This window comes from Hemiscyllium ocellatum, chromosome 37 (genome assembly GCF_020745735.1).
Source record: "Hemiscyllium ocellatum isolate sHemOce1 chromosome 37, sHemOce1.pat.X.cur, whole genome shotgun sequence".
Classification (NCBI taxonomy): Eukaryota; Metazoa; Chordata; class Chondrichthyes; order Orectolobiformes; family Hemiscylliidae; genus Hemiscyllium; species Hemiscyllium ocellatum.
In genome coordinates this window covers 22,831,428-22,854,888 of record NC_083437.1, presented here as the reverse complement: position 1 = coordinate 22,854,888, position 23,461 = coordinate 22,831,428, and the positions used below count along the sequence as shown (strand labels likewise).

Genomic DNA, 23,461 nt, shown 5'->3' with positions numbered 1-23,461 from the left:
AGGCAGCATTTGATATGCTTTCTTTTATTGGTCAGAGTATTGAGTACAGAAGTTGGCAGGTCATGTTGCGGTTGTACAGGACACTGGTTAGGCCACTGTTAAGAATATTGCGTGCAATTATGGTCTCCTTCCTATCGGAAAGATGTTGTGAATCTTGAAAGGGTTCAGAAAAGATTTACAAGGATGTTGCCAGGGTTGGAGGATCTGAGCTACAGGGAGAGGCTGAACAGGCTGGGGCTGCTTTCCCTGGAGCGTCAGAGGCTGAGGGGTGACCTTATAGAGGTTTACAAAATTATGAGGGGCATGGATAGGATAAATAGGCAAAGTTTTTTCTCTGTGGTCAGGGAGTACAGAACTAGAGGGCATAGGTTTAGGGAGATGGGAGAGATATAAAAGAGACCGAAGGGGCAACATTTTCACGCAGAGGATGGTACGTGTATGGAATGAGCTGCCAGAGGATGCGGTGGAGGCTGGTACAATTGCAACATTTAAGAGGCATTTGGATGGGTATATAAATAGGAAGGTTTTGGAGGGATATGGGCCGGGTGCTGGTAGGTGGGACTAAATTGGGTTAGGATATCTGGTTGGCATGGACAGGTTGGACTGAAGGGTCTGTTTTCAAGCTGTACATCTCTATGACACAGCATACAAGGAAAACTGAATTAGCATAGATGGAAGTTTGATGACTAACGCCTACATGATAGGTCAAAGAGCCTCTTTCCATGCTGTAAAAACTATGATTCAGTGAACTGGAAATTAAACTGCACATACAACAGCAATCTTACATCAGACTGTCACCACATTTAAGAGCATTGTGAAGAATTTTCTATCATAATTTGAAGATTAAATTAGCAATAGAATTTTAGATCTTAGATCATGCCAGAAGTTTAAGCTAAAATGTAAAATAAAAATTCAATATTCATGTAGTCAGTACTAAATACAACCTTTCAATCTTCATAGGGTAGAACAGTAGTGTGAGAAGACTAGTTCATGTTCTACCATTATTCACGAATTAAGCCAGGAACCACAGACCAGCAGCCTGACATTGGGGTGAGGAAGTTATTCGCAAACACAATTATGGATAAAATAAACTTAGATTTGGAAAGACATAAAGTTAATCAAGAACAGCCAGCATGAATTTAATGATTAAAGAGCAATCATGTCAAAGGATTCAAACAAATTAGACATGATACAGTTTAGGTTGTAGGTTTGTTCGCTGAGCTGTAGGTTTGATATCCAGACGTTTCATTACCTGGCTAGGTAACATCATCAGTGGCGACTTCCAAGTGAAGTGAAGCTGTTGTCTCCTGCTTTCTATTTATATGTTTGTCCTGGATGGGGTTCTTGGGGTTTGTGGTGATGTCATTTCCTGTTCGTTTTCTGAGGAGTTGATAGATGGTATCTAGATCTATGTGTTTGTTTATGGTGCTGTGGTTGAAGTGCCAGGCCTCTAGTCAAAAAAGTTTCAGAAATGACAGCCAGACTACTGAGACCCCTCGGAATCCTATAAGCACCCAAACCCATCAACACTCTCAAACAAAAACTAACAAACTTAAAAGAACCAGTACAACCCATGGACAAAACCAACGTCGTCTACAAAATTCCATGCACGGACTGCCACAAACACTACGTAGGACAAACAGGAAGAAAGTTAGCCACCAGGATACATGAACACCAGCTAGCCACAAAAAGACATGACCCTCTCTCCCTCGTAGCCCTACACGGATGAAAATAACCACCATTTTGACTGGGACAACACATCTATCCTGGGACAGGCTAAGCAAAGACATGCCAAAGAATTCCTAGAAGCCTGGTACTCCAACCACAACGCCATAAACAAACGCATAAATCTAGATACCATCTATCAACCCCTCAGAAAATGAACAGGAAATGACATCATCACAAACCCGAGGAACCCCATCCAGGACAAACATAATTAGAAAGCAGGAGACAACAGCTTCGCTTCACTTGGAGGTCGCCACTGATGATGTTACCTAGCCAGGTAATGAAACGTCTGGATATCAAACCTACATCTCAGCGAGCAAACCTACACCCTAAACCTCAACCTGAGCTACAAACCTTCGCAAACCTTGCAAAAACATGATACAGTGAAAGATCATGTAGATATTGCATATAGAGTCACAGCCATAGAGATGCGCAGCATGGAAACAGACCTTTCAGTCCAATTCGTCCATGCCAACCAGTAGCCTTTCAGAAGGTATTCAACAAAGTATCACTTACGAAGCTTATTGAAGATAGCAGCTTGTGGAATTAAAATAAGAGTAGCAGTGCAGATGCTACAATTAATTAGCAATGTAATGAAAAGCATGGCAATGGTTTGCAATTCTTCAGGCTGGAAGATGGTTCTCAGTGGTGTTACCCAAGGACTAATTTGGATCCTTTTTTGTAGTTTTATATAAAAATGATCTTGACTTGGGTGCAGGGAGCAGCATTATGCAACATCCAGATGATACAAAACTTGGCAAAGTAGGAGATAGCGATAGGAATTGTTATGGATTTCAAAGCAACCACAAATAGGGTCGTGAAACGAGCACAAGCTTAACAGATGAAGCTCATCGTAGAGGAGGTAACATCCTGATAAAATGAGAGGTTTTGATAGTGTATACAGAAAAAAAATCCCTCTGATGTGAGTCAATAACTAGAGGTCACAGATCCATAATTACTGACAAGATAGGAAACCAGGAGAATTTTTTCTAATTCAGCAGTAAAGAATTGAAATCTGTCAGAAAAAGGAACCGGATTTTATAAATAAGAAGAATGGAGCAGCTACTAGAGGATAAGGAGCTTGCACATTTGGACAGAAAACAGGGTGGTGCTAGTAAACATGCTTGAGCTTTGAAAAAGCCAACAAGGGCACAATGGGCCAAACAGCTTCCTGTGCTGCAAGTTTCTGTGGCTGAGTATTTAATTCCATTATAAACTTCATTAACAGCTTTAACCTTAATCTGCAGTAATGTCGCAATTACGAAAAAGTCAATTTAATCCCCTACTGAAGATTCTGACCATTAGATCAGCGAGAATTTGAGAACTTGTTTTGTTTCAAGCATTTTTGAACCTCAAAGCCCACTACAATTAACAATTTCCGAAAATACTATGCACAGAAATTATACCTAACTAATACAAGTTAACCATCAACAAGAATGTACAAAATGGGGAATGATTTCGACCTTTCACCTTCATCTCTGCTGCACACCACCTGTCTCCCAGACAGAGATGCATTAAGGTCTTTTTCTGTTGCCCTTAACCCTAGGGCTGGGGCCCACGAGAAGGGACTTTACAAAGAGGTCAAGTCTGCCTTTTGCAACACATCTTTCGTCTTTTTAAGAAAAAAAGAAAAAAAAACCTCTGTTGGCAGCAACTTTTCAGCTATTTAAACTACATAATGAAATTTGTGAACTTTACAAAAATAAGCTCAGTACAAGGCATGATTTAATCAGGAGAAAAGCAGGCATGCAGTCGGTCAATGCTGCAATTGACTATTTAGTGTTCACATTTCAATTGCAAAGCCATTTATACGTAGGAGTGTTGATCATATAGAACTGCATTTCAGTGGGTTGAACTTCAATACTGGCTGCTTATATATGTTGCAAGACTCCGACTTTATTTAACCTTAATGTAAAGAATACATTAAAACATGAATGCAGTTCTAAACAAATGAAACATGGTAGACAAAGATTCCAAGATACAACAAAATGTTAAGGAGCCTTAAATATTGAAACATTCTAATCTGAATTAAAATCAAGTTTTAAGTTTCAATACTATCCAGATGACTTATAACCACATTCATTAGCTCTAAACTTTTATTCTAATCCTACACAAGATTATATCCAGAGTAGTGCCAGAGGAGACTGACTGGATGCACAAATACACTGGATCCCAATCTGAACCTCTATAATATATGCAGCACAGATAAAAAGCTGGTAAGATCAGGAAAAAAACCTCCAAATTAATCACAAAGGACTTAAGCTGAAACATTGCAGAGGCTAGCCTTGTTAAGATTCAGTGTTCAGTAAACAATATGCTGTATATACTCAAGTAAAAGTCAGTCAATGTAAACGACAACCCTCTATTTTTAGCCAAAAAATCTGGAATTTTCATACATCTCGAGTAAACATAACCCTCGTTCTTCAAAGATAACATCAACATTTTTTTTCTTTATTCACTTAGAGATCATTTGGGCTTCTGCTAATGATATGGTATTTTGGTCTGTCACATGACTTGCAGGCCCTCAAAAGTAGTATCAATTTAATAGTTGACTCCATAAATTTAATCAAAAACAAACAAACAAAATCTTTAAACATTCAACTTTTACACAAGTTTATACAGTATATAATTAAATATAAACTATTTGGACTGCAATCTTGTGAGACACTTGGAAACTTAATTTCTGTTTCAGAGATGACGTCTGAACCAAATTGCATCCCTAGCAATTATTTGGTTCTTCTGGCAGCAAAAATAAATGCTATTCAATCAGCTGAAGGCACAGTTAACTGAAGTGAATGAGAAATGGCCAGCTTGACTGCTAAGTGAAACCTTCAGAGTATGTTTGCAACAGAGGTGAAAGAGTTCATAAAATGGTGTCAAAAATCTACTCAATTAAAAATGGATATGGATATGGGTATGGATATGGATTTAGAGTATAGCCATGCCTTTCATTACCTCTGGTTGTCTAAAGCACTTTGCAGCTAAACTAATTACCAAGTCTGGTCACTACTATACAGAGAAGGTTGGTTAGCTCAGTTGGCTGGATGGCCAGTTTGCAAAGTAACACCAACAGCATGGCTTCAATTGCCACACCGAGCTAAGGTTATCAACTCCAGGGGATACCATTATCCACTCTTACCCCATCTGAAAAACAACTGTTCAATGACATTATCTGCTTTCTGTCCTTCAGAGGACAAATGTTTATCCTCACAGCTAGTGCCTCTTTCATCCCACAGGCAGCAACTCTGCTAACAATTCTATTTTGTTGTATTTTCATGAAATGCTTTTTGGAAATTAGAATTGTATATCCCCAGAACATCAACTCCATGACGTCATCCAGACAGGTAGCAACAATCTACCCCAGAAAATGCTTCAGGGTAAATAGAATATAATTCTCCCAATTTTAGTACTTTACCCAAAATATCAGTAAAAAAGTGATGAACTGGAATTAGCATTTTCAGTTAGACAACTACACAAATCACCAGCAGACACTAGAAAAGGGAAATCAGGATGTGCGTATCAGAGAAAGATTCAGGTAAACAAGATCAATTAATCAAAAAGCAGTTTTTGAGAATTCAGGAAATTGCCCAAGACTATGGATCATGGAATTTAGGCAATTCCCTCCTTAATCACAACAATCTTTGCAACCCACAAATGACTAATTTACTCCATAGGTAATTCAGGCATGTCTATGATTGTGATTTTATCATCAGCCATCTCGCAAGTAAGTTTATAGGGTTCTTGTGGTGCACTGGTAGCATACCTACTTCTATACCAGTAGACCTGGGTTCAAGTCCTCCCTAGTACAGGGGTGTTAAAGAACATCTCTGAACAGGTTGTTTAGAAAATACCTGTATTTCTCTTCTAAACCAAGATTAGGCAAGAAATGTCGCCACTGAGAGATGATACACAACAAAAACCTAGATAGTCACATAAAAGAGAGTATCTAAATAGCACCAAAGTGCAAAATCAGTAAGAAGAAGTTGCTTTATTCGTACATTTCAAAACAGTCAGTCAGTCAGTCACTTAGAGATAGGTATTAGGTTAGCTGCAGCATTTGAAGAGTAAAAATATAACTGATCGTTACAAGACTACTCTCAACAATTTCTGAACTGATCAGTACCAGTTTCTACTGGGAAAATGGAAAACTATCAACTGTGCCTTATAGCTGAAAGAATCTGTGCAAGTCTCCAATTCAGTCTAACTGATAAACTAGTCTCTATGACAACTAAATTAAATAAGAAACATTTCTAAAATGCTTCTTTAGCTCAGATTTGTAAATGGTGAGAAAAGGAAAGAGCATCAAGAGCTGCTAAACAAAAATTTAAAAAACAGTATAAAATTTTCCCATTTTGTGATCTGTAGCATACAGCAGTAGTGCAGAAAGACTCAAAAGTAGATGAAAAATTGCAATGCATTTTCCCCACAACATCCAAACTAGTGGTCTTATTTCTGGGCAACCACACTTAAGGATAATTATTTTAGAACTGTCAGCTGATTGTAGAATTATCATGAGGGAAACACGGAAAAGCCTGTTTCAATTTTCCCCTTATTTATGAAAAAAAAACGTACTAGAAGGTCAGGCAGAAAGTGAACTCATTAGCACCTCTAATTTTTACATTCTCAATTTCCATTTTAGGACAACACATTTGGATAATAAACTTTTCACAGAAGTAAAATTCCATTAATTAAGTCACTGTCTTTGTAAGATTTTACTGTGATGTTGCTGCCTACAGTCACACAAAGTTTAAACTGGCATTAAAAATGATTGCATTTTGTATGAAATTCTGACAGTATTTTGTATCGTGTGTCTGTAAAAAGAAATACCAACATGAAGTGTGACTTAAAGATTTTAACTACTGGACATTTTGATCTCAAATGGTTCCCCAAAATCTATAGCCACATCCTGTTTGAAAAAAACATCTAAACTCTCAAAAATCCAAATAGACGTTTTTGGATTTGGCAGACTTTGCTGAAAAAAAAATTCAGGAACATCCAAAGATTCAAATACGAAAGCATACGAAGACCAGCAGCAATGAGTTATTGAAGTGGAGACTCCAATCATCATTTTATGGTCACATACCTAAATAAGCAGGGGTTGATCGTGCAATCCTAGGGATGCTATTGTCCTGGCATAAATGGTGGATGAAAGCTAATTAAAATCTCAGGGCAAACAAAACAAAAAGCACATTACCCTAAATATCACTGTCTCACACATCATAAGACATTGAGGAAGGTTAATCAAAGTTTAATACACTGAAGCTATTTGACTTAGAGGAAAAGCCTAGACTTTTCAAATGCTGCAAATAAAATGAAATAAAAAATGGACTTCGAGTTGACTTACTTAAACATAAATGAACAAACTGCCTTAACAGTTGGCATTCTGTACTTCAATTCATGATATATAAATCAAAAGCACACACTAAGTGACTGAACAAAGACCATGTAGAGTGGCTATTTTCAAATTTTTCATCCAGTTAAGTTGCAATTCTGTGGAATTATATGTTTCATGTTGTACTTCATTATATACAGTGCTCAGTAACCTTTTACATGTATATTTTGCAGAGTGCCCAAATTCTTTAAGAACTCTATATTTAGTCTTTCCTATGTTGCAAGAACTTACCTAACTATGTTACAGTAATAGTTTACCAACAGTGAAGAAATATCTAGCACGAGAAACAAAAGAAATGTCATAAGAGTCACCAAGGTTATGATGTTGGATGTTCCACGTTCCAAAGTTTAATCAGGCCCACACTACTTTATTATCAATGCAGAATGAGGGAGAATTTGGTGTTTAGTTCTTTAGAGAAATGAAAATTCACCTTCAAATGGAGGTGAGCAAGGAGGTAAGTCATCCCGTCATCTTAAGTAGCTGTCACGGTCACTGGCCAAGAGGATACAGACAGGTGATTGGAACAGCATTAATCACCATTTCACAAATTAAGGGATATCAACTTGGTTAAGTGGGAAATGAGAGAGGTCATGACAATCCAGGAGAATGAGCCACCAGCTTCTTGGGAAAAGCTAGGAGTTCCCCTCTGTCAGCTCAAGGGAAGAACAAAGACGGCGAAAAATCAGGGACAAAAAACTTCAAAACCTTATGTTTTTGCCTGTTCCTTGATCCTACAGGATCACTTTGAGATTAGGAAAGTATTTTCATCTGTCATGGGTGCATATTTCCTTTGTCTAATTAAATAACGTATTATCTAAGCTGCTGCATCTTAAACTCAATAACCGATCTGAAAATTGCTTTCAGATGGCCAATTACCTTTCTCAGGTAACTGTGATGAGAACACCCAAAAATCTAACAGACACAAAATCAGTAATTGTGAGGGTTATTGGGAGAGATCTAATAGACAAGGTAAACCCACAGCTCAAAACACATCGATTTGCATTCATATAGCACCTTTTGCATAATAAAACATTATGACACTTTATAGTATCATCAAACAAAAATTCATAGCTTAAGGCAGACTGCAATAGACCAGTCTAATGCAGGAAAGGGCTAGTGAAGAGGTGTCATATATACGAGGGAACTACCATTAATTAAAAGCTTGACAGGTAAGGATATAAGGTGGAGGACAGAAGACGGGAGGCAGATAATATAGGTTTGTACAAGAGAAAAGAAAGAGATTGTAGAGTAAGGGCAACAGTTACAGCAGGATAAGGAAGAACAGCACAGAAGAAAGCAAAGCGCAAGCGCAAGAGCAAGAGCAAGAGCAAGAGCAGCATCTGAGAAGACCAGATATAAGTAATGCAGAGGATAAAAAGAGATTGAAACAACCAAAAGGACAAGAGAACAACCATTGAGAGTGGGACTGAGAAGTCAGAGGAGACAAAAGGTGGAAGATGGCAATACGAATAAGGATCTGGAAAAGGGAAGACAGAACAAGAGCAAACAAGTGAAAGAATTATGACTTCTTACTTATATTACTTTGTTAATTCATTTAACAGTCATTGACCTAGGAGTTCTCTGGAAACACAGGCTAACATGTTAAATAGAGTGTGAAGAAGTTTTAAGCACTGAGTAAAAAGGCTGATGAGAGTATTAACCCCAATAAACCTTCATTCCTTTATGACACATCTTTGAAGTAAGAGTACAGATAGTTCAATTTCAGCATGCTCAGGTCCATCAAATTTACAAATGTAAACTTCAAATATAACTAAAAATTGCAGCTACAGAAAAGTGTAGGAGATAACAGTACAGCTACCAAGTCAAGGAATTTTATTCAATCAAAATAATCAGCAAACTGTTTGAGATGAGCACTCTATTACTCTCCAATAATTTCATTTATACTGTCATTGATGCATTTTTATTCACGTAATTAATCCGATTTCTTTCCTTCCTTCTGAAGATCAGCTGTCCTGAGAGAATGGCACTCAATATTACCTACAAGTTCCAGTCTGTTTCCTTATAAATGCGGATTTTGATTTCTGAACTTTACCTACAATTTACAGATTTAACTAAAATCGATCAATGTGGTTTGAGTTATCAATCTGCCTCTGTGCTCAGCCCTTCAAGCACAGGATATAAGCTGAACACGCTGACCATTATGATGCTTCAATGCCACAGATAGCGTGCAGCTCAAATAGTTAAGCCCATCTTCTACAATACTTCCGAAGCCCAAATCTAATAACTTGGCTGTCATGGAAACTTTTGACCCATTTCACTAGACAAAGTTGCCAAATGACTCTTGGGATTTAAATTGTTTTTATAATTTGATACTGATTGATGGAAACAAGTATCACATTAAATTAAATAGTACATGAGCAATTAGCCTGGCCAATAGCCTTAAATGTAGAAGCGGCTTCAAACTGGAACAGAAGTCTTATTGTTCTCTGAAACATTAATATTCTGTTGAGTGTTCCCACAATATCTGTATTATTTATGAAGTGCACTAATGGTAGTTTGTGCTGTAGATCCAGTTCTATTGGGACTAGCTGGAGGATGCCAAAACTCATTTGAAGTGCGACCTTTATAACCCTTCAGTGAAAAGGTGGGCTTCATTATCCATTTCCAAACTGAATTTGAGCTTACTGCTTCAGATCAACCTTGCATTTTATCCAAGTGTTTTAGTGTCAATTTGAGTGTTCTGATTTAAGATTTTAACAATCAAGCCTTAAAGACAAATTATTTTTTAAAAACACATTTTAGACCTGAATCTCTCAAATGCTGTGAAAACAGACACAATCTCATTGGTCTATTTTAAGACAAAAAACAATTTCTCTGAATAGAAAGGTTAATGGTTTAATAAGGGTAATCATGCTAAAAATCAATCCAGCAGTCCTTCTATACTCATATAGAGAGAGTACATTGTCATGCTGCATCTGCCTTTGTGTAGCAATTTGAAATGGTAATTTAGCTAATGGAGTTTTAGTAACTGAAAACAGATGGTCTTATTTCCATATTTATTTGTGCTTTTGTGATTTGTAAATGCCATCTGTATAAAATTATGAGAAGTGCAGTGACCTACATAGAGTATGAGATTACACAAACATTACTGACTAGCTTCAGACAAAATGCCCTTTCTTCCCTTAGTTTCCACAAAATTTCCCCTACCTGATAGGTCTTCATGCACAGACTAGTAATGCCTTTTGTAATTAGACAGAGACCACAAACTTGCTGGCAAGGCTGTCCGCTTCTGCCTTCCTTCCAGGGAGATGTTACAATCCATGCATTCAACATCACTCATAAGATAGTCAGAATTACATCCATTCCCAATTCATGACATACAGAAAGCTTTAGCACCAATTTTCAAGTTTTCTTTTTCTCTTGGCCCTGCTACAGAATCAAATTGCTGACAGTTCTACGACTTAGCTATTGCTATACAGGAAACAAGGACCTACCTTGATTGTCCAAAATTCAGAAGTACCTCACGAAAAGTTACATTTCAAAGCAATATAATTGACTGAGTTAAAAATATTATTTGAACATTTTGCCAAATGTTTTTCCTAAGAAGCCAGTCAGTTAATGAGTTGACACTTAAATGAACAGGTTGGAAGTTGTTTTTCATAAAAAGAACTAACATTTAGTCTCAGCTAATGTGGTATAACCTTTTGATAACTGAAGTGAGTTACATTCAGTTCCTCCTTCTTACAAAATAGGAGAATAGGCCTATTCGCCATCTAATAAGATCACTTTTGATCTCTTTAGGATTTCAATTCCACACGTGCACCTACCCCTCAACAACCTTTAAGTCTCTTGGGTAACAGTGAAGCTATGTGCATCAGCCTTTAAAATATTCAGTGATGCCACTTCTTTTGCTTTCAGAGACAGAATTTCAAAGTTGCACAACCCTAGAAAAGAATTCTCAACTTAGATGACCACTAATTTTAAAAGAGTGTCCCCTAGTTCTGGACACACCACAAGATGAAACATCTTTTTCTTTCTTTATGGAATATGGGCTTGGTGGGCTGGGCCAACATTTATTGTCCACCCCTAATTGCTCAGGGAGCAGTTAAGCTTCGACCACATTGCTATGAGCTTGCAGTCACATATAGGCCAAATCTGGTAAGGACAACAGAATTCTTTCCCCAAAGGACATGAGTGAACCAGATAGGTTTTTATAACAATCAACAACAGTTACATGGTTGGCATTAAACAAATCCAAATTTCCCCATCTACCATGGTGGGATTAACCCATGCCTCCAAAACATTAACTAGGGGTTCTGCCACTATCCCTCCGTTTCCTCCTTGTCAAGGCCATTTAGGATTGTACACATTTCAAACAAGTCATCCCGCAGTCTTCTAAACTGAATTGAAAAAAGCCTAACCTATCCAACCACCAATCCTCACAAGATAACTCACTCATTCCAGATATCAATTCAGTAAACTTCCTCTATACCACCTCCAATGCACTATTATCTATTAACTCCCCATGGTCACACTCTATAAGATCTACATTCACCTTGAGTCTTTTCCTTTTAAACACCTGCAGAAACTCTTTTTGAATTTCTTGCTAACTTCCTCTCAAATTCCAATTTCACCTCTCGATTAAGCATTAATCCCTCTGATATTCTTTATATTGCATGTGGACTGCACTCATTTTTGTGCAGTTACAGATTATTTTCTAAACAACCTGTTCACAGAAGTTACTGCACACCCCTGAAGCAGGTGGGATTTGAATCAGGATCACCTGGCCCAGACGGAGAGACACTACCACTTGTGCCACAATAGCTATTTGCTCACGTATGTGCTTTCTCAAGTTTGACATGTTCCGTAACTTTTTTTTTAAATGAGCCAAAGATGGTGGTTGGTCCTCACGAGAGGTTTTCTTTATGCAGGAATATATTTATTGAGTGTTCTGAGCTATCCCATGACATGTCTGCCAGGGATCTCTATTGATCTATACCCTAGCATTGTGTACCATTTCATTACAGCTAGCAGCTTTCATGTCCATACTTCAATTTCAAATACTTGTCCAAGACCAATCTTCCACCTTTCAAACAATGTAAATTCCAACCATGGTGGGATTGCTGCCACTTAACCTTTATTCAGAGTTCACTAACTAATCCAGTCACATTACACAATACAAAGTTTCATATAAATTGCCCTCTGGTCAGTTCCAGAACTTGTAACCCTAAACTTTCTTACAAGCATTCTGTGAACCCCTATCCAGGCTACCTCTGCCATTCTTGATTTTCCTGTGTAAATGTACATTAAAGTCACCCAAAATATTGGGTGTCACTGGAGTCAGGGCTCCACAAACATCCCCATCCGCAATGCTGCAACAGCTCAGCACATCAGTGCAAAAGCTAAGGCTGAAACATTTGTAGCAATCTCAGCCAGAAGTGCCAAGTGAATGATGCTTCTCTACCTCCTTCAGAGGTCCCCAGCACTATAGACACTAGTTTTCAGCCAATTTGATTCGCTAAAGTGATACTAAGAAACGGTTGGAGGCACCAGATACTGCAATGGCTATGTGCCCTGACAACAATCCAGCAATGGTACTGAAGAGTTGTGCCTCAGAACTTGCCCCACCACTAGCCATGTATCTCCAACACTGTTACAGGCATCCACCTGACCATGTGGAAAATTGTCTAGCAGGACACATCCAATACAGCCAATTACTGTCCCATTAGTCTATTTTCAATCGTTAGTAAAGTGATGGAAGGTGTCATTAGCAGGGCTATCAGCATCTCCTCAGCACTAACCTGATCAGTGATGTCCAGTTTGGGTTCTGTCAGGGCTACTCAGCTCCTGACCTCATGACTTGGACAAAAGAGCTAAATTCCAGATGTGAGGTAAGAGTGACAGCCCATGACATCAAAGCTGCATTCGACCAAATGCGGCATCAGGGAGCCCGAGCAAAACTGGAATCAATCAGTATCAGGGCAAACTCTCTTCTGTTTGGAGTCATACCTAGCATGTAGAAAGATGGTTGTGGTTGTTGGAGGTCAATAATTCCATCTCTAGGACATCTCTGCAGGAGTTTCTCAGGTCAATGTCTTCGGCCCAATTATCTTCAACTGCTTCATTAATGACCTCCCCCGCATCAGGTCAGAAATGGGTACGTTCCTATGATTCCACAATGTCCAGCATCATTCACAATTCCTCCAATACTGAAGCAGTCTACGTTCAAATTCAACAAGATCTGAGCAATATCCAGGCTTGGGCTGACAAGTGACAAGGAACATTCATGTCACACAAATGCCAGGTAACGACCATCTCCAAAAAAGAGACACCACAATCACCATCCCTTGACGTTCAATGGTGTTACCATCGCTGATTCCCACTATCAACATCCTTCGACCAGAAACTCAACTGGACTCATCACAAACACAGTGACTACAACAGCAGGTCAGAGGATAGGAATATTGCAGCAAATAATTCACCTCCTAATTCCACAAAGTCTGGTCACTATTAGTCAATTTCCTCATACAGAATTTTCAATCTGCAGATATCCTGTTTGCCCCTGCACCCCCACTCCTAATCTTGCACAAAGTACTGGCTGCACAAAGTACAAAATATTTAATTTTGCACAATATGGACATGTATCCTGGAGCAATTACTAGGGAAAACAAAATTGAACAATTTTGTTAATTGAAAAACTTAACATGACAAGTTTATGTCTAATTGTTGTGTTATCAATTGAAAGGGGTAAAATATTGTTACTAACATGAGTGGAACCAGGAGCTGGATCCTCAGTTTAAATGTTATCTAAAGACCAGCTTCAACAACAATACATTCCCACTGCACACCAGGAGTGTGGCAACTGAGAGCCAAAATTTAAGTTGCAGTATGCAACCCACATTCTTTTGTTATGAGACAGCTATCAATTCTTTACTTAAAAAGCACAAACTCTGTATACAATTCAAACCATCTTGGAGCATTATCGTCACATGTGGCAAATTGACAGAGATTAGCTTTGGCAGGAGCAGAAAGTATAGCATGCAATCTTACACAAGAAATAAAAAAATGCATTTAATGGTGGAGTAACAAAATACTTCCAACTACAAGGAAAATAGAATGGAGGGAAACAAATATCAATTGGAATTATGGCAATGGTTCCAAAATGAAGGAGCATAATCTTAAAAGTTTAGAATTTTAAAATAACTCACATTTGTGGTTACTTATCAAGTGTGTTAAAACGAAAAGTGACATTTGGGGTGTCTGACATCACTCTGGGAACAGTAAATTCCTTTTTACCTCTACATTGCAAGTAAATGACACATGTGGCTACTTTTTCTCCAAGCCCATTCACTTACTGTAACAAGGAGAATTATGCCTTGCATCCAGGCATTACAGATTGTCAAAATAACATACTTCTAAGGCTTTCACGAAAACAAATCTGTATTTAATTCATAATACAAAGTTCAGTAAACTGGTGTTAAAAATTGGGACGCTGAGCCACAAAAGACTAAGGAATTTAATCAAAACAAATTCATAATATTAAAAAGTATCAAGGAAATTCTTGTCTAATACAATATCAACTGTCTTTTCAGTTTCTTCTTTTCCCCTTCATTTTTGTAAGGTATTTACTTTTGTTGAGACATGGTGCCACCAACACCAAACACTCTCCACTGCTTTATTCACATGGCACTACTGCAATACATGAATAAGTGACAAAGCTATTCAGCAACTAAAGTCAAAATTGTGAACACAATTCTGTCACTGTAAAGCCATTAGGAACAAAGATTATTGTGACCACATGAATTAAAAGCACCTAGCAGTAAAGTGTAATACTAAATTTCATTGTTCCATAATTACCGGCGTATGGAGACAGTATTTCAGAGTCACAGCAAAATACATATCTGAGCAATATGAATGATAAATTATTGAATGCATTAAAAGAAATGCATGGTTTTTCCTGAAATGTACTGTTATTGATACATTAAAAAGTGTTAAAACTGGATCAATATACTCACAATAAAAACCAGAAGATCCTGAGGTTGAAATATAGTTTGTGCAGTGAATTAAGTTCAGCAAGGATACTACGGGAGTTACAGGGGTAGGCTACAATTAGCCTTGGGTGACCATAAGATGTAGGAGCAGTGTTAGGCCATTTGGCCCCTTGAGTCTGGTTCACCATAAGATCATAGCTGATGCATTTCTCAATTCCATTCTCTTGCCTTCACCCTGTAACATTTGACCCCCTTACTAATCAAAATCCCTTACCTATCTCCGTCTTAATAGACTCAATGACTTGGCCTCCAGTGAAAGTTCAGACATGAAGAATTATTATTTGGAGACAGCATTAGAAGATTGCTCGCACCCCATTAATTCATGCTGGGGTACAGTTCATATCTTCAGGAGGGCAAGAGTGGAGAAAATTCATTTCAAAAAATTCTAATACTGTGTTGCAAAATCACCTCCCAATAACTACATGACCTAGAAATTGGTTTCCAAATCTGATCATTTTTGTGTCAGCTATAAATCACATTGAAAAACATAATTAACTAAAATGGCATTTCTAAATGCCATTCAGTAAAGTTTGAAAGTAAAACAACAAGCTAACATGGCATTAATGCCAACACTGTAGCTCTCTGAAATTAGCAGGAGCTGCTACAGATGCATAGTATTTTGGTTACAGCTTTGCTCTCAGTGACACACAACACACCCTGTTACTTAGCTTAATTTTAAAATGGAAAAACTGTTCTTACCTCCCATCATAGTTTAAAATTACTATTCTCTATAAATATTTAATAACTTCTCTTGGCAAATCAAAGCATTGCATCAGAGCAGATTCATGCCGAGTAAGAAAATCCTGACTGAACATAGCACATTCATCAGCTGTCACAGACAGTCACAGCAATGATGGCAACTTCTTTCCTCCATTCCTGAAGGTGGATCACTGCAGAAGCTATTCTACACTTATCTTCCTTTTTTTTAAACAAAGGGTCATTTATCCACGTGTGAACCAAATTAAGTACTGGCAAGCTATAGATTAAGATCTTACACAATTCAATTTCAAGCCCATCTGAAGTTCACACAACCACACATTCTAACACATAAAAAGACAGATATCAGGGACGTTAAACTCTGTACCTTAGAGTTACTGAAAACAATAGTTATCCCTGACTGAGATCAGCTACCTTAAAGGCCTAGGAGCCTATGCAGAAATTGCATACATATGAATTAGGAGGAGGAGGAGGCTGATTTGATTGCTCCACATTCCCACTTACTCCTAATAACTTTTCAAACTCATGCTTATCAAGAATGTGTTTACCTCTGTCTTAAAAATATGCAAGGAGTCTTGCAAGGAGTTTCAAAATCTCAAAATGCCTTGTAAGAAAAACATCATCGCTATCTTAAATGAGTGAAACCTTAATTTATAACATTGATCCCCTGGTTCTAGGTTCTTCTGAAAGAGGAAACATCCTTTCCACATGCAACATGTCAAGACTCCTTGAGATGTTACGTTTCAATTAAGTTACCTATTGCTCTTATAAACTTCAGAAAAAGAAGCTTGTTTAACCATTTCCCATAAGAAAACTTTCCTTTTTCAGATATTAGTCTAATAAACCTTCTTTGAACTACTTCCAATACATATACATCCTTCCTTAAATAAGGCAACAAATATTGTACACAGTACTCCAAGTGTGGCCTACCAATGCCCTGTATAAATAAAACAATCTCCCTACCTTTGTAGGTAATTCTCCACACAAGAAATGCTAATATTCTATTAGCTTTTCTCATTACTTGCTATACCATCATACTGACGTTTTGCAATTTGTGCAATGACCAAATCCCTCTGCATCGTGGAGCTCCGCAACCTCACTATTTAGATTGCTCGGGTTTAAGAAAAAACCCTCTGCCAAAATACAGAATTTCACATTTCCCACATTATACTTAATTGCCAGATCTTTGGTTAAGAGAGGAGCAATCTATACACCTTTGTAGCGTCCTTAGATTCTTGCACAACATAATTTTGATTTTTATAACACAAGTAGGAAAGTATTATACTAAACATGGAAGCAGTTTGTCCAGCTAAGCCAGTTAACACTCACATTTCTCCTTCACATAAGGAGTTGTTTTGATCCCTTGTTTAGTTTGTGTGTCCTATTAACTGTTTCCCTTCTTTCCCAACTATTTAGTCTTTCCTTAACAGCTGGCCTCTATTTCAATTACTCTGCAAGTTCATTACACAACACTGCCTGGAAAGAGGACATTTCTTCTGCTTTCCATCCTTTCTGCTTTCTTGCATTAAATGTTAAATCTAGATAATTTCATTCCTGACCCTTGATCACCAGAAAATTTATTGCGCTGCTCCATCATTACAAATTTAAACACCACTGTCAGATTACCCCTTAATCTCTTCAGCTTTAATGAAGAGAACCACAATATTTCCAAGTCATCCTTTATTTCAGGATGTAACCATGTTAATCTGCATTATGAATCTCAACTACCCCAACATTCTTGGTGCAAGGGCAGCACGGTGGCACAGTGGTTAGCACTGCTGCCTCACAGCACCAGAGACCCGGGTTCAATTCCCGACTCAGGTGACTGACTGTGTGGAGTTTGCACATTCTCCCCGTGTCTGCGTGGGTTTCCTCCGGGTACTCCGGTTTCCTCCCACAGTCCAAAGATGTGCAGGTCAGGTGAATTGGCCATGCTAAATTGCTCATAGTGTTAGATAAGAGGTAAATGCAGGGGAATGGGTGGGTTGCGCTTCGGCGGGTCGGTGTGGACTGGTTGGGCCGAAGGGCCTGTTTCCACACTAAGTAATCTAATCAAAAAACTCAAAACTGCAATCACTATTCTGTTACTAAAGCTTTATATTATACACCATGAATTTTTATCATATTCTCCACTGATTGCCAAAATTCCTATTGTGTTAATTCACTTATTCTATATATGTACTTTGCACCGTAATTCTCAATTACCCAACATCCTTATGGCTAAACTAAGAAATGCACACAATTAACACTTTTACAAAGGCTTTGTATTAGTTCCCATTACCCAATGGTGCATTCTCCAGATTGTCAAAATTCTCATTATGCTAACTCTACTAATAGCCTTAAGGTCCTGCTGCTTCTATGTGTTGTGCACTTGAATCCTCGCTACCATATCACTAAGCTTTTTGTCCAAAGTTTATTACTAATTTAACCGAATCATATTACTGAGTGAATTCTATCCACCGCTAGTTTTCCCATTTCTCTCCCCCCTCAAGGTCCACTTTCAGTTTCCTGTAATTTTCAACATAATTCGTAATGCCACTTCTTTTAACATCTCTGAAAATCTGGATAGCACACTCTTGAACCCCAAATCCACATCTACTGATTAGAATCTTATGGGGCATCACTATTGATGTCCAAACATTGAGAAAGTAGATTTAATCATAGTTCTGTTTCTGATTTTCTAATGGATCTCATCCATTTATCTGCCTTCCCACTAGAATAGTGGAGCTATACAGCGCAAAAACAGATGCTTTGATCCAACTCGTCCATGCCAAACAAATATTATAAATAAATCTAGTCCTGTTTATCAGCATTTGGCCCATATCCCTCTAAGCTCTTTGAACTCATGTAGTCATCCAGATGCCAAATAAATGTTGTAATTGTACCCGCATCCATCACTTCCTCTCACAGCTTGTTCCAAACATGCACAACCTGGTGCATGAAAACATTGCTCCTTAGGTCTCTTACAAAATCGTTCTCCTCTCACCTTAAACCTGTGCCCTCTAGTTTTGAATTCCCACACCATGGGAAAAAGACCTTGGTTATTTCCCCTATCCATGCCCTTCAGAATTTTATAAACCACAATAAGGTCACCCCTCAGCCTCTGATGGTCCAGGGAAAATAGCCCATCAGTTCAGTCTGTCCCTGTAGCTCAAACCCTTGAAGCACGGCAACATCCTTGTAAATCCTTTCTGAACCCTCTCAGGTTTCACAACATCCTTCCTATAATACGGAAACCAGAACTGAACACAGTATTGTACAAATAGCATAACCAATGTCCTGTATAGCCACAGTATGACATCTCAACTCCTCTCCTCAATGCACTGACTAATAAAGACAAGTATTCCAGTTTCATTGCCATGAATCTCTAACAGTTTCATCTGTGGTACCATGCTGAAAGGTTATTATACCACAACTCAATTTACTACATGCAACATTCCTCAATTGTCTTTGAGAATTTCAGTCTGTTATGCAAAACCTTCCCAACTAATTATTTTCCCTTCATCTATACACAGATTTAGTACCTCACAGGGTAGTGTGTCCCCTCATTGCACAGCCTCATAATCTTTCTAAGGACAGGGTATGGGATGTGAGTCAGCTTGTCTGTTAGCAGCAGCAGCAGCTCCTCCCTTTAAGCCTGGTGACATTTTCAAACCCCACTCTAGCATCCCAGCACACATTCTATAATCTCTGGGTCAGAAGATCCAGGTTAAAATCACTCCTGCCCCATAGCTGTACCATAATATGTCCAAACAAATTGATTAAAATAGATATAATCTATCAACACATTTCAGCATAGTGCTACAAGACCATAAAACACAGAAATAGAAATACAATAAGCCTTTAGAGTCTGTTCTATTAAGTTGATGATTGTGAGAAATTGCTTTTAGATGTCATTAAGTACTGAAAGGGATGCATATAAATGCAAAACCTTCACACCTTACCAAACCTTACAAAGAATAAACCAAGTGCAAGTAGGGATAACATTTGACTCTAATAACCATCAAAAATCAAGTTTAAAGTTTGTGAGAAGATTTGTAGCTCGGGTGCTTGTTGTTGTGGTTCTGTTCGCTGAGCTGGGAGTTTTTGTTGCAAACGTTTCGTGCCCTTTCTAGGTGACATCCTCAGTGCTTGGGAGCCTCCTGTGAAGCGCTTCTGTGCTGATTCCTCCGGCATTTATAGTGGTTTGAATCTGCCGCTTCCGGTTGTCAGTTGCTGTCCGCTGCAGTGGCCGGTATATAGGGTCTAGGTCGACGTGCCTGTTGATAGAATTTGTGGATGAGTGCCATGCCTCTAGGAATTCCTTGGCTGTTCTGTTTGGCTTGCCCTATAATAGTGGTGTTATCCCAATCGAATTCACGTTGTTTGTCATCTGAGTGTTTGACTACTAAGGATCTAAGGATACTAATCCTTAGTAGCCAAACACTCAGATGACAAACAACATGAATTCGATTGGGATAACACCACTATTATAGGGCAAGCCAAACAGAGAACAGCCAGGGAATTCCTAGAGGCATGGCACTCATCCACAAATTCTATCAACAGACACGTCGACCTAGACCCTATATACCGGCCACTGCAGCGGACAGCAACTGTCAACCGGAAGCGGCAGATTCAAACCACTATAAATGCCGGAGGAATCAGCACAGAAGCGCTTCACAGGAGGCTCCCAAGCACTGAGGATGTCACCTAGAAAGGGCACGAAACGTTTGCAACAAAAAATCCCAGCTCGGCGAACAGAACCACAACAAAAATCAAGTTTGCAGTTATTTTATCTGGAGAACCCCAGTCTTCACATCTGGCTGTCATCTACTCTTCATGAAATAGCATCTTGAGAAGCCAGATGGTACAAGATTAAATATGAAAATATGATCTTTTTTCTACACTACTTCAGCTAGTTTTCTCTTAGTGTTATGTCTTTTTGACATATTTCATGGAGGACATGAAGCAGGTTTTCATTTACAATCTGGGTTTTGCATGATTTACAAATCCTTTATCTAAATTCTGTGATACATGGATAACAAATTGGTCTAAAAGGCCCATGTTTCTGTGACAAATAGCTGTCAGATGCACAAGTGGTTAGTCTTATTCCTTGTGCAATGCCACAGATCAACCAGTTCTTTTTCAATAGATTTGTCACTATAGCAAATCATGTACAAAGTTCACTAACAATCAGCAGCTTGCAGAGCTACAAATGTTGCATTTCTACAACAACTTAGCATTGCTTAAGAACACTGCATAACAGAAAACAAAGCAATTTACATAAAAACTAAGTGCACTAATCAACAGTTATACAACTACCACAATAACAAAGATTGTGCTATGCAAAAATTGGTTGCATTTGCAAAGATACCCACACCAATAAGATGCAAAAGTAATTTATTTATTCGCAGGATGTGGGCATCGGTGGCTAGTCCATTCTTAATAGCCCTCAAGAAGACAGTGATAGCTGTCGTCTTCAACCACTGCAGTCCATCAGGGGTAGGTACACTCACAGGGCTATTAGATAGGAGGTTCCAGGATTTTGACCCAGTGACAGTGAACAAATGTTAACATACTTCAAAGGCAGGATGGTGTGTGACTTGTCAGTGTAATGCTCCCATGCATTGGCTACCTGTGTTTTTCTGGCCAATACAAGCTTTGGGTATGGAAAGTGCTGACTAAGCATCCTTGAGTTGCTGCAGTGCATCTTGTAGGTGGTGCACCAATGCCGCCACAGAGGGAGTGAGTGAATGCTCAAGGTGGTGGATGAGGTGCCAATCAAGTAGGATCCTTTGTCAGAAATAGCAGCAAGCTTTGAAAGTTGCTGAAGTTGGACTCATGCAGGCAAATCAGAGTATTCCATTATAAGGCTATGAAGTACTTTTGGGGAACCCTGAAAGTTGATACAATTGCAATAAGGTGCAATGATAAATGCAAGTTGAGTAGAGCACCAATGAATGGTACATGACAGAAATCAGACAGAGATTAAGGCAGATTTATATCAGACCTTTCAAAACAACCAGAAGTCCTGAAGTGTTTCACAGCCAGAGTACTTTGCAAGTGTTGTTATTAGAAACGTAGGAAAACGGCAGCCAATTTCCATGCAGCAGATTCCACAAACAATAATGTGGTCATTTAATAAATATTAGTCACGATAACAGAGATAACTCCCATGTTATTCAAAATGACAGGGCCTCTTTTAATTTCAATCAAAAAGACAGCACCTTCCATTAATGCAGCACTCACTCAAATATACTGATGCCAGACTTGATTTTTGTGATCAAGTTCTGGTGAAGCAAACATTAGCATAAGGGGGTAAGCCAAATTTCTTACAGGGGATAATGAAAGGCAGAGAGAGAGAGAAAATGTCTGCAAAGAGAATTCCAAAGCTTAAAATGCAAGTACAGTTACAAAGAATGGAGAAAGACAGTAGAGATGGCAGGAGGTCACTGCTGGAGGAACAAAGTCATCAGAAGGTTATAAGGCAGAGGGAGGTTACAGAGAAGTGACCATACAGGACTTTGAACCCAAACATATACTAATTAAATTTCTTTCTTTACTGGACTGTCAAGGCATCACCGAGGTCTGATTTTATCCTTACTGAAGGGTAAAATATCGCAGCTGTTAGAAATCAAAGTACAAAGTGACAGAGAAACACAGCACATCGTATGTTGATCCGAAATGTAAACGCGTATGCCTTCTCTCCAGGTATAAGCTTAATCGTGTTTCTCTAATATTTTCTGATCCTGTTCCCGAGTGACATCCAAACACGATCACACCTAACAAGAGCCGTTAGTGACAGTGATCAGGAGCATAAGCTGTGTTGACTTTCCCTTTCCAAGGTCAAAGGGCCAACCAACATCTATTCTCAAGGCAAAGCATGAAGGATGGGGATATAAAGCGGCTGATATTGGTTGGATCGCAGCTAAACCAGAGGCCGAGGCGAAGAAACAGAACAGTTAGTGTGGAAAGCAAGTACAAAGGACGGACAGCAAAAGCTTCAACTCCCTTGTTGTAGAACTGTCAGACTAAACACTAGAAGGGGTAAGGCGGCTGCTGGTTTGCTGCGTGTCACCATGAATCACAGCGGGTTGTAGCTGGGGCCGCCGGTTCACCCCGAGCAAATTGTACAAAGCCTACCGGCTAGGCCCCGGGAACGATTATTGCGAACAAAGACCATCAAAATGAGTTGACAGCTCGGAGAGGAACCATCTAAGGCCTTCAACTGCCTCCGCGACAAGCAACTTTACCGAATTTCACCAGCGCGTCCGCCATACACCGCTCCACCTTCTTAGTCAGTTCGGTCTCCGCCATCTTACACCGTCCCACAACTCTCGCGGGCTGGCTCTCGCGAGATCTGGCCCCCAACGGTCCGGACGGGGCGGGACCATGGCTCCAGTCACGTGGTTGGAAGGGTGTTGGCTCAACCTCAAACGCCAGGTTACAGTCCGCCATAGTAATTTGGAAGCACTCGCTTTGGAAACGCTGCTCCTTCATCAGGTGGCTGTAGAGTATAAGGCTTATTCTTGAAGGAGCAGCGCTCAGAAAGCTTGTGCTTCCAAATCAACCGGATGGACTGTAACTTGGTGTTGTGTGATTTTTAACTTTGTACACCTCAGCCCAACACTGGCAT

The 23,461-nt window shown here is 39.0% G+C and overlaps 1 protein-coding gene across 1 annotated transcript in view; it reads right to left on the bottom strand.

The window, feature by feature from the left end:
• Positions 1–23,172, bottom strand: part of micos10 (mitochondrial contact site and cristae organizing system subunit 10) — a 29,168-nt gene extending 5,996 nt beyond the window's left edge. The window contains exon 1 of the mRNA XM_060852245.1: positions 23,079–23,172. Coding sequence (XP_060708228.1) covers positions 23,079–23,142 — 64 coding nt within the window. The 5' untranslated portion in view covers positions 23,143–23,172. The remainder of the gene's footprint in view (positions 1–23,078) is intronic.
• Between the last annotated feature and the right edge of the window lie 289 nt (positions 23,173–23,461).